Source organism: Notolepis coatsorum (assembly GCF_963971535.1).
Source record: "Notolepis coatsorum genome assembly, chromosome: 2".
NCBI classification, from domain to species: domain Eukaryota; kingdom Metazoa; phylum Chordata; class Actinopteri; order Aulopiformes; family Paralepididae; genus Notolepis; species Notolepis coatsorum.
In genome coordinates this window covers 143,898,968-143,912,383 of record NC_140166.1, presented here as the reverse complement: position 1 = coordinate 143,912,383, position 13,416 = coordinate 143,898,968, and the positions used below count along the sequence as shown (strand labels likewise).

General features: G+C 46.3%; 1 protein-coding gene across 1 annotated transcript in view; it reads right to left on the bottom strand.

The window, feature by feature from the left end:
* elovl4a (ELOVL fatty acid elongase 4a) overlaps positions 1-13,339 on the bottom strand; it is a gene marked incomplete at both ends in the record, with an annotated part of 55,944 nt that extends 42,605 nt beyond the window's left edge. Inside the window, 2 exons of the mRNA XM_084307852.1 lie at positions 5,564-5,751; positions 13,273-13,339. Coding sequence (XP_084163978.1) covers positions 5,564-5,751; positions 13,273-13,339 — 255 coding nt within the window. The remainder of the gene's footprint in view (positions 1-5,563; positions 5,752-13,272) is intronic.
* Positions 13,340-13,416: the final 77 nt, after the last annotated feature.

Below are 13,416 nucleotides of genomic sequence, written 5' to 3'. Positions count from 1 at the left end.
CATCACTACATACTGAGGTCTGACATCACTGCTACATCACTACATACTGAGGTCTGACATCACTGCTACATCACATACTGAGGTCTGACATCACTGCTACATCACTACATATAGATCACATGACATCACTACATATAGATTGCATGACATCACTACATATAGATCACATGATGACATCACATATAGATCACATGATGCCATCACTACTAATAAATTCATGCTCTGATGAAGGCTGACTAGGCCCAAACGTTAGCATGTTTTTTTTGATGGCCAAAGTAATTTGTGCGAGTATAACTTGACCTCTGACCCTTGTAGCTTAACCAAACGGTTAACCCTTTCACTGCGACAATACACAGAAGGTTAACCCTTTCACTGCCACACGACAGCAGGTAACCGTCTGTAATGTGATAGTAAAGGGTTAACCTTCTGTAGCTTTCATGGTAAACAAGGAGTGGTGCGATATAGGCAACGCAAAGGAATTGTCTAACCACTGCTCCCCAGACCTGGAGTTTATTACCATCAAATGCTGACCCTTCTTTCTCCCGAGGGAGTTAACGTCCATCATCATGATCGGAGTGTACATCCCACCACAAGCAAGCACTGGGGCCGCACTCTCGAAGCTACATGACGAGGTAAACAAACAACAGACAGCTAACGTAGACGCTGCTATTTTCAGGGTATCTGCAGGTTTAGCCCAGTCAGATTTAAGGCTTTTTAAGACTTTTTAATGCCACTCAGAATTAAATTTAATACCAATTTCACAATAACAAAATGGCAAAAATCATGCAACGACACCAATTAGTTTAAGTTTAGGGACACGTTGGTCCAAAGATGTTTATTAAAAAATAACTTGGAAACTTAAAAATCTTGAACTGGATTGGATGAATTTCAACAAAGGGGTGACCAAACATAAATAGCAAATATAGCTATACAAAATATACCAGGGGCCAAGCAGCAAGTGCAACAGCCACATTTCCGTCAGAACACATACTACCATAGGACTGATACCTATAAGAACACATGATTATCACCATAGGACTGATACCTGTCAGAACACATAACTATTACCACCCTCCCCAGGGTATCAAAAAAGTCAACCAACAAACTAGATTCTTGTGCCGGATCTCCTCTCTGGTAAACAAGAATACCCTGAAGACTCTAACAGGAGCACTCATTCAAGGGTACTACGACTATGCTTGCACCTCATGGTACCAAAGCACCTCAAAGGCCCTAAAAACAAGATTACAAACATCACAAAACAAACTGGTCAGACTACTGCTTAACCTCACTCCTAAAACCCACTTTACCCTGCCCACATTCAAAACCGCTCTTAAAGAGCACCTACGGAGGCTGCAATTAGAAACTGGGCACCGTAAATGTCCAACGCCCCCCCCCCCCCCCCCCCCCCCCCCCCCCCCCCCCCCCCCCCCCCTCCCCCCACCCCCCCCCCCTAATGTACAGTCTCCTCCCCATCATATGTATATATTTTCTGTTAGGATCTCTGGGAAACAGTACTGTATATTTGCATATGTCACAAATGTAACAGTACAGTTACTATGAATTGAAAATGGGGGACCCTGATGTAAACAAGACGAAAGTCTCTCTGGTCTGCATCCCCTTAACAATTGTGTGTATTGATCTGTTATCTGTTAATAAAGTTTTTCATTTATTCATCCAGTCGTTTTGTTTTTGTGGTTTGGTTGAATGAATGAAAACTTTGTTTAACAGATTGCAGAATGGGTACAATACAGTACGGCTCAATACACACAATTGTTAAGATGATGCAGACCAGAGAAAGACTTTAGTCTTGTTCACATCAGGGTCCCCCATTTTCAATTCATAGTGACATTTATGACACTCAACATACATGACATTTATGGCATAGGGACATACAGGTATATAGTACTGTTACATTTGTGACATATAAGATATGCAAATATACAGTACTGTTACCCATAGATCCTAACATACATATGATGGGAGGATACTGTACATTAGGAGGGGGTGGGTGGGAGGAAAAAATACATAGTGGGTGACTCTCATCGAACATAAACACAAACGTGTCCTTGTTTACATCCGTGAATAGATTATTTTCAAGTTAAGACCTCAGCTTCAAGTGTTGGCGTGGAGCCGCATGTTATCCAGACTTCTGTTGGTGCAGATGTTATAGTCCTACCTGAGATGGCGGGGCCGAAAAGAAATTCGAAATAGTAGTTTGCAGGCGCCGTTTTTGCAGAGGTACGCTTAGCGCTGCTCAGCATGTGCGACTCGACTGCTCTTTTTTTGTTGTTGCAGCAGGCCTCGTAATGGTCTTTGACTGGGACCAACCATGGCGCAAACAGTGGATTGTCGAGCCAGTTCTCGTTAAATTGGCACTTTCCCATATTAACGAGTGCAAATGCTAAACTAAACGTAACGTTATCGCTTCCGCTTCGCCTTGCTAACGTTAGCTAGACTCCACTGAAATTGTTCCCGGCCAACATAAGCATAGATATATATAGAACATAAGGACCCGTGTTGGTTCCGAACTTCCGCCCCATTCCGGTCTGCGTGATGCTACAACGCGGTCAATAAAAACTCCCGACTTTATCTCCCGTTAACCGTACTTCCCCAGATTTCATAATAAAACATGACATGGCATTTTATCTTTCCTTTCTATGGCATTTTTAAGACCTCTGAAAATGGATTTAAGACATTTTAAGACAAACTAAGGCCTTAATTATTGATAAACCAATTTAAGACTTTTTAAGACTTTTTAAGGATCCGCGGACACCCTGTATTTTGGTTCTGGGCGATTTCAACAGCGCGCGTCTTAAAAAGGTGTTGCCGAATTTCTATCAGCATGTGACCTGTCCCACCAGAGGCGAGAACATATTAGACCATGTATACTCGCAATTTAAGAACGGGTACAAGTCACAGGCTCTTAGTCCATTCGGCAAATCGGACCACGCCGCCATATTTCTTTTGCCAAAGTATAAACAGAGTCTTAAGCGCTCGCCGGTAGTATCGCGAGAGGTTAAGCGTTGGACTGTGACGTCAGAGGAGACACTACAGGCTGCGCTGGAATGCACAGACTGGAATGTGTTTCGTGATAACACAGCCAACCTTAACGAATACAGTGAAACGGTGCTTGACTATGTCTGTACTCTGGTAGAAGAAACAATCCCCTCTACCACAATAAAAATGTACCCAAATCAAAAGCCTTGGGTAGATAAATCCGTCCGTGAGGCTCTGAAAGTGCGCACCTCAGCATACAACGCCGGGCTTGTGACAGGCAACATGGATGAACACAAGACGGCAAGATACAACGTCAGGAGAGCAGTAATAGAGGCAAAACGGCGTTATAAGGACAAAGTTGAACTTCAGTTTGAACAGGCTGACTCTAGAGGCATGTGGCAGGGCCTCAGAACGATGACAGATTACAAAGGCACCTCCCTCTAGCTGAACAGTGACATCTCCTTAGCAAATTATCTCAATACCTTCTATGCGAGGTTTGAGGCTGTGAATAACAACACCAGCCTACAAACCACTGCAATGGAGGGGGGGGCGCTGCTGATGGAGATTCAGTGTTCAGAATAACAGAACATGAGGTGAGGAGGACCTTTAAGAAAGTGGATATCAGGAAGGCAGCAGGACCGGATGGCATCCCTGGCCGCGTCCTAAAAGTATGTGCCGACCAACTGGCCCCGGTATTCACTGACCTATTTAACCTGTCCTTAGAACAGGCTGTCATCCCCACCTGTTTGAAGAAGTCCACCATCATCCCTGTACCCAAAAAATCTACGCCCACTTGCCTCAACGACTACCGCCCTGTAGCTCTCACCTCCATAGCCATGAAGTGCTTTGAGAAGCTAGTGAAGGGCTACATCTGTTCCTTCCTCCCCATCAACCTGGACCCCCTGCAATTTGCATACCGCCCCAACAGGTCCATGGAGGACGCCATAGCCCATGTGCTGCACACAGCAGCATCACACCTGGACAAGAGGCAGGGGAACTATGTGGGAATGCTATTCATCGACTACAGCTCAGCATTCAATACCATAGTCCCCTCCAAACTCATAGCCAAGCTCAGGGACCTGGGCTTGAACTATGACATCTGCCAGTGGGTCTTGGACTTCCTGACGGGCAGACCCCAGGTGGTGAGAGCAGGCAACTGCACCTCCTCATCCATCACCCTCAACATAGGGGCCCCCCAGGGCTGTGTTCTGAGTCCCCTCCTCTACTCCCTGTACACACACGACTGTGTGGCTCAGCGGAGTAACAACACAATCATCAAATTTGCTGACGACACAGTAGTGGTGGGCCTGATCTCTGCAAACGACGAGAGGGCCTACCTGGAAGAGGTCAAGATCCTGGCGGGATGGTGCCAGGAGAACAGCCTCTCCCTGAACGTCAGAAAAACAAAGGAGATGATTGTGGACTTTAGGAGGTCGGGGGTCAAGGATTACAGCCCCCTCAGCATCGACGGGGCACCGGTTGAGAGAGTGAACAGTTTTAAGTACCTCGGAGCCCACATATCCGAGGACTTGACATGGACCACACACATTGACAGTGTTGTGAAGAAGGCATGACAACGCCTCTACTTCCTCAGGCGCCTAAGGAAGTTCCAAGTCAGTCAGAAGATCCTTAAGAACTTCTACTCATGTACAATAGAGAGCATCCTGACTGGCAACATCACCTTCTGGTTTGGGAATAGCACTGCACAAGACCGAAGCAGACTACAAAGAGTGACACGTTCAGCCGAACGCACAATTGGAGGGGGGCTTCCCACCCTCCAGAACATTTACAACAAGCGGTGCAGGGGTAAGGCTAAGAGAATCATCAAGGACTCCAGCCACCCGAACAACTGCCTCTTTGAACTGCTGCGGTCAGGCAAGCGATACCGGAGTCTCAAGGCGAGCACAGAAAGACTCAGAAGAAGCTTCTATCCCCAGGCCATCAGGCTGCTCAACGAACAATAAACACTATGCAACAACCATCAAATGCACACAGCACACACATCCACATGCACACACTCACTTTAAACAAACAACACACTGCAGCACCCACTCTCCACACTTTAGATCACCTAAACACACTTTATATTTATTGGTAAAGGATTTGCACTACAACTCGTACACCTTACTGTAAATTGTACCTACATTGTACCTCATCCCATTTCTGCTTTGCACTATATAGTATTGTATATTAGTACATTGCATAGTATATTGTATATTGTATGGTAACTCAGTTACTTCTATTCTGCATCGAACATTGTACATATGTCTATACTGAACACTGTGACCTCTATTTTTACTTCTATTTTACATGCTATACTATTTTATTTCATACTTATCTTGTCTAGCACAGTCTCTGGAGCGTAACAGTAAGAAGCATTTTGTATAAAAGTATTCTGTACTTCTGTATGACAACTATTGAAGAAACTTGAAACAGTGGAAGGCTTAACGTGCAGAGCTGAATGCTCTTCAAGTGTGGGATCCTTCCCCACCACGCACGGTTTTGCGTACACTTCCACCGATGCGGACGGTGTGTGATCGACAGTCGCAGACAGACACCCACCCACCTCTTTGCAGATGAAGAAGTTGAGGAAGACCATGCTGAAGTTGTAGACGATGAGGGTCTTGCGGAGCTGGAAGGGCTCCCTGTTCTTCATGTATTTAGGGCCCAGCCAGAGGAACAGCAGGTAGGAGGCGCTGATGGCCAGCGTGGGCAGGGGGTTGTCCATCAGCGGCCATTTCTGCACCCGCTTGTCTGGAGTTGAATGAATGAAGTTTATTTTTCGGTCTTGTTTACAGACAAATCAAACACGCCTGTGTGGACTTACAAAAGGAAAAGAAAAAAGAAAAAAAATCACAAATGTACATAATTTCAAGGCAAGCTCACACACAAAATCCAAAATCAATGAAAAAAAGGAATAGACTGAAGCACATGCTTATTTTTGCCTATCCCTTACACATTCTTAAAAACTAAATATATTTTAATATAAGAAAGAAAAGCTTAATATACGGTATGCTGCAAGATATAATTCTTTGAAAGAAAAAAAACAAATGTTTGATGTTTTTACTCAAAACTGTACTCCTGAATTATTTGATCCTTTAAGGCTTTTTTATATCTCCCCTGAGAAGATATATATCTTCCCATTTAACTCCCAAAATTGAAACACATCTAGCTTTTACATTAGTTCTTACTTTTTTACATGTTTTAAGAATACATAACGCTCTTAAATTATACTTTCCTTCTCTTGGTTTAAAGAGACATTGAATACAAACTGGTAGGCTTTTACTCTTAGCACGAAAAACTATTTCCAAGGTTTTTAAGTACACCATATCTACAAGTTCATGAGAGAAGGTATGTTCACTCAGGACCTCTGACCTCTCTCACTAACCTCTGCTCTTAGTGCAGGTTCACTCAGGACGACCTCTGACCTCTCTCACCTCTGCTCTTAGTGCAGGTTCACTCAGGACGACCTCTGACCTCTCTCTCTCACCTCTGCTCTTAGTGCAGGTTCACTCAGGACGACCTCTGACCTCTCTCACCTCTGCTCTTAGTGCAGCTTCACTCAGGACGACCTCTGACCTCTCTCTCACCTCTGCTCTTAGTGCAGGTTCACTCAAGACGACCTCTGACCTCTCTCACCCCTGCTCTTAGTGCAGGTTCACTCAGGACGACCTCTGACCTCTCTCACTAACCTCTGCTCTTAGTGCAGGTTCACTCAGGACGACCTCTGACCTCTCTCTCTCCTGCTCTTAGTGCAGGTTCACTCAGGACGACCTCTGACCTCTCTCACTCCTGTTCAGTGCAGGTTCACTCAGGACGACCTCTGACCTCTCTCACCTCTGCTCTTAGTGCAGGTTCACTCAGGACGACCTCTGACCTCTCTCTCCTGCTCTTAGTGCAGGTTCACTCAGGACGACCTCTGACCTCTCTCACCCCTGCTCTTAGTGCAGGTTCACTCAGGACGACCTCTGACCTCTCTCACCTCTGCTCTTAGTGCAGGTTCACTCAGGACGACCTCTGACCTCTCTCACCTCTGCTCTTAGTGCAGGTTCACTCAGGACGACCTCTGACCTCTCTCACTAACCTCTGCTCTTAGTGCAGGTTCACTCAGGACGACCTCTGACCTCTCTCTCTCCTGCTCTTAGTGCAGGTTCACTCAGGACGACCTCTGACCTCTCTCACCTCTGCTCTTAGTGCAGGTTCACTCAGGACGACCTCTGACCTCTCTCACCTCTGCTCTTAGTGCAGGTTCACTCAGGACGACCTCTGACCTCTCTCTCTCCTGCTCTTAGTGCAGGTTCACTCAGGACGACCTCTGACCTCTCTCTTTCCTGCTCTTAGTGCAGGTTCACTCAGGATGACCTCTGACCTCTCTCACCTCTGCTCTTAGTGCAGCTTCACTCAGGACGACCTCTGACCTCTCTCACCTCTGCTCTTAGTGCAGCTTCACTCAGGACGACCTCTGACCTCTCTCACCTCTGCTCTTAGTGCAGGTTCACTCAGGACGACCTCTGACCTCTCTCTCTCCTGCTCTTAGTGCAGGTTCACTCAGGACGACCTCTGACCTATCTCTCCTGTTCAGTGCAGGTTCACTCAGGACGACCTCTGACCTCTCTCACTCCTGCTCTTAGTGCAGGTTCACTCAGGACGACCTCTGACCTCTCTCACTCCTGCTCTTAGTGCAGGTTCACTAAGGACGACCTCTGACCTCTCTCTCTCCTGTTCAGTGCAGGTTCACTCAGGACGACCTCTGACCTCTCTCACTCCTGCTCTTAGTGCAGGTTCACTCAGGACAACCTCTGACCTCTCTCACTCCTGCTCTTAGTGCAGGTTCACTCAGGACGACCTCTGACCTCTCTCTCTCTCCTGCTCTTAGTGCAGCTTCACTCAGGACGACCTCTGACCTCTCTCACTCCTGCTCTTAGTGCAGGTTCACTCAGGACGACCTCTGACCTCTCTCTCTCTGCTCTTAGTGCAGGTTCACTCAGGACGACCTCTGACCTCTCTCACCCTAACCCTTTTCACATTCTAGACACAAGCTTGTCTACCAAAGCTGCCGGCGTTAAAGGATTTATTTATAGTTCATAATTCAAATGGATTATAATTCAATACTGTATCTACAAATCCTTCTGTTTAATCATCTTCCCTTTATTCATTTGCTTAGATTTTCTTGTACACTTGATCTCAAGAAGGTGCTGAACGAAGTCGGAGGTTCCACAATGTTAACACTTTGGCTGCCGGAAGACGTTTTTAGGCGTCCTTCCCCGCCATGCTCAAGTTGCCGAAGACGCCGTAACTCGTCTTTGATATCAATATTTCAAAAATCTGTGATCGAAATCATATTTTCTTTCCGGAGCCCTGAGATGTACTGGTGAGCTCCCATCAACTGTTTAACGGTTCGAGAGCGCCATCTGGTGGCCGATCGGCAGAGGGAGGGGCTCGCCAAACAGGAAGTGCTCATCCTATGTGCTCCGGGCACTCGCGATCGGTAGCCGGACTCCATCTCAACACACTGGATGATCAATCGCTCGCCCTAACTCAATAAACAACGTTATTTGGACATATATAGTATTATACAACCTGAAAATGGTTCATCTGGATAAACATCCCATAATTGAAAACGGTCTACACCACGCTGATCGTCCAACGGCGCGAGGAAGATACGGTAAGATTCAGCGTTATTTTTGAACGTGTTCGATATAAACTGCTCTGATGAACATATGACCCACACTAGATGAATGATATAACTGCTGAATCGAGAACCTCATCCTTCACTCTGTCATCTTTCTCTCCCATTACAGAAGCAGAGACCCTGACACTGGTAACGTCAAACCGTCCGACTACTTGCCAGCTGGACCAGCTACCCTCCCCACTCCTCCAGACCATAGCACCAGACATCCTCCCATTCCTAACTGCAACCATCAACTCCTCACTCAACTCGGGGGTGGTCCCCACCTCCCTAAAACAAGCCAGAGTCACGCCGCTCATAAAAAAACCAACCCTGAACCCTACCGTCATAGGCAACTACCGTCCTGTCTCTCTTCTCTCCTTCCTTTCTAAAACACTTGAACGTGCTGTATCCAACCAACTTACTGCTTATCTCTTACAGAATGACCTCCTAGACCCTAATCAGTCAGGCTTCAGGACTGGTCACTCCACAGAGACAGCCCTCATTGCGGTCACAGAGGCACTTCACTTAGCAAAAGCGAAAGGCCTCTCCTCTGTCCTGATTCTCCTAGATCTATCTGCAGCCTTCGACACAGTCAACCACCAGATCCTCCTTGCGGCCCTCGCAGGAATGGGAGTGGCTGGCTCTGCGCTGACATGGCTGTCATCATACCTCAATGACCGCTCCTACCAAGTGTCATGGAGAGGGTCCCTGTCGGCCACCCGCCCCCTGCAGACGGGTGTCCCCCAGGGCTCGGTTTTAGGACCCCTTCTCTTCTCCCTCTACACTAAATCACTGGGTAACATTATCACGTCTCATGGCTTCTCCTACCATTGTTATGCCGACGATACTCAACTCTTCCTCTCCTTCCCTCCCTCAGATATCCACGTCTCTGAGCGGATCTCGGCCTGTCTGTCCGACATCTCAGCCTGGATGACGTCCAACCACCTCAAACTGAACCTAAGCAAAACAGAATTGCTCCACCTGCCGGCCAAATCCTCCCCCCTAACCGACCTTTCAATCACAGTTGAGAATGCAGCTGTGACTGCGTCCCCGACCGCCAAGAACCTTGGTGTTGTCCTCGACGACCAGTTGAACTTCTCTGCTCACATCGCAGCGACGACCAGAACCTGCCGATTCCTCCTGAGCAACGTCAGAAGGATACGCCCCTTCCTGACAAAAGAAGCCACCCAACTCCTCGTCCATTCAACAGTCATCTCCCGCCTCGACTACTGCAATGCACTGCTCGCTGGCCTCCCGGCCACTGCCACTAAGCCTCTTCAACTCATTCAGAACGCAGCAGCCCGCCTGATCTCAAACCTACCGAAGTCGGCCCATGTCACCCCACTTCTTAGGGACCTGCACTGGCTCCCCATTGCTGCACGAATCCGCTTCAAGGCCCTCGACCTAGCATACCGTGCGGCAAAGGGAACCGCTCCCGCCTACCTCCGGTCAATGGTCTCTAACTACACACCCTCAAGACCCCTACGCTCTGCATCTTCTGGCCGCCTCAGACCTACTCCTATCCAAGCTCCGGGAGGGTCATCAAAGAGAAGTCGCCTATTCTCAGTCCTTGCCCCACAATGGTGGAATGAACTACCCACCCCAGTTAGGACAGCCGAATCACGTCCAATCTTTCGCCGTCGACTAAAGACGCACTTCTTCAACCATTATCTGAATTAAAAAAAAAAAAAAAAAAAAAACAATAAAAAAAATCTAACCCTAACTAACCGTACTGTCATGCACTTGTCCTAATAAACTAACCTACACTGTAGCACTCAACACTTTGATGAACATTGTTGCTCAGCTGATAGAGTTGTGCCCTTCCTGATGGCTTGTCGTACAGAACTTGTAAGTCGCTTTGGATAAAAGCGTCAGCTAAATGACTAAATGTAAATGTAAATGTATAACGCTGCCCACGGAATTATAAACGATCCCCCGCCCATCCGGTCAATATCAGATGATACGTAGAAACTTCTAGAAGTACGTCCAATTGAAATTTTTTATATCGCGCCGATTGCCATCAAACTGTATTTCATCATCAATATAATGCATTTGGGGCTATAGATCACGTTCTCGAGAAAGCTGCAGAAAGAGATGAAAACATACTTATACATTAGACCATATTTTACTATGAATATGTGAATGAAAAAGTTTAACGTTGCTACACAATGAACAATACATATAGGACTTTGAATGGGCCATAATAATGGCAATTTAGCAATAGAATTTAAAAAGTTATAGCCCTGTAAAGAAGGGGTACTTATCCATAGACAAATAGAGCTGGCAACCTATGGTATATCATGAATTTAGCCTTAGGCAATCAAAGTGTTAACATGGTGTTATTCACTGTCAAAGATGCAAAAAAATCATTGAATTTATATTCTCTTTTGTTTCATTACGATTTACTCAAGCATAGTAGCAGACATTGGAGGATCTCCAATCTCCAGAATCTGTTAGATCTGAACAGTTGTATCCCCTACAAATGTACTAAATAGATGAAGGACTATTGCTACTATCAGACGTGTTTGACTATACGTTGGGTGTATGTATGTTTCCAGGATGAAAGCTTTGAGCCTTTTCAATGTTGTTCTTTTGCAAGTGTTTTGCAGCAAAACTAGACTAGTGTCTATAAGTTATACAGCTTTGAACAACGTTCATGAAATCATGAATGAAAATAGTACTTGTTGTATTTATGACAAAAGAGGCAAACATTGACATGTAAGACATTAAGACATGTATGCAGACACACACGCACGCACGCACACACACACACACACACACACACACACACACACACACACACACACACACACACACACACACATACAAACAGACAGACACAAATACAAACACACACACATACTGTACAAACACACACACAAACACACACACACACACACATACTGTACAAACACACACACAAGCACACAATTTTCTACAGCTCAATCAATCAAAGTGTGAAATCCTCCTTTTCGGCCCTCCAAACCAAACCAGTGTCATTGCCAGCAGCCTGGGTAACCTGTCTCCCCTAGTCAAGCCCTTCGTTAAAAACCTGGGCGTGCTCTTTGACCCCGAGTTTTCCTTCAATAGGCAGGTGAACTCTGTGGTGAAGGGGTGTTTTTTCCAGCTCCGGTCCATAGCTAGGATCAAGGCCATTCTCTCCCCCTCAGACCTGGAAAGAGTAATTCACGCCTTCATACTGTATCTTCACGCTTAGACTACTGTAACTCCCTGTACAGTCAACCATAGCCCGTCTACAACTGCCCCAAAACGCTGCTGCTAGACTGCTCACAGGTACCCAGAAGAGAGCTCACATCACCCCTGTACTTGCCTCCCTCCACTGGCACCCGGTGCGCTTTAGAATAGACTTCAAGGTCCTCTTATTAGTCTACAAAGCCCTAAATGGTAAAGCCCTGGCTTACCTAGCAGACCTCCTCACCCCCTATACCAACGTCAGGGCCCTCAGATCGTCTGACAAGGGTCTCTTAACCACCCGTAGGTCTAATTTCAAGTCTAGGGGCGGACATGCTTTTGCTGTCGCAGCCCCTGACCTCTGGAACAGCGTCCCCATGTCCATTAAATCTGCCCCCTCCATCGAGTCTTTTAAATCTAAACTCAAAACCCACCTATAGCGCCTGGCCTTCCCTGACTCACTCTGACTCTTGCCTTGTTTGTTTTGACGTGTTGTTCTGTTTTCCTTTGTCTATCCGTTGGTTGTTTTTTCTGTTTATTCTATAGTTTTCTTTGTTCTTAGCTATGTGAAGCACTTTGGTTGACAAGCGTCATGTCTAAATGTGCTATATAAATACATTTGATTGATTGATTGATTGACACACACACATACTGTACAAACACACACACAAGCACACACACATGCAAACACACACACACACAAACACACACACACACACACACACACACACACACACACACACACACATACAAAGACACAAACATACAGACACAAACACACACACCCAAACACACACAAACATACAGACACACACACACACAAACACACAAACACACACTCTCTCTCACACACACACACACACACACACACACACACACACACACACACACACACACACACACATTGCAGCCTGCACAAACACACACATAATCATTTGCATACACACACATACACACACGCACACACAAACATACACACACACGTTCACACAAACATACACACACACAACATACAGACACACACAGACACACATACAAACACACACACACACACACACACACACACACACACACACACACACACACACACACACACACACATTGCAGCCTGCACATACACACACACACACATACACAAACATTGCAGCCTGCACAAACACACACACATAAGCATTTGCATACGTATACACACGCACACACACAGTCACACACACTGTCACACACACACACACACACACACACACACACACACACACACACACACACACACACACACACAGTCAAACACAGTCGCACACACACACAGTCACACTCACACACACACACACAGTCAAACACAGTCACACACACACACACACACACACACACACACAGTCACACACACAGGCAGAGTGAAGGTGTGAGATGATCACCTGCGATGGTCAGGCTCCATCTGTAGAACTCTATGGTGTCGTTGATCAGATGCGTTACTATCTCCATGGCGACGACCTGCGACCTGCGAGGCAGAGAGAACGATGGAGAACATCACAGGAAGAACAATAACACTCTTTTACAGG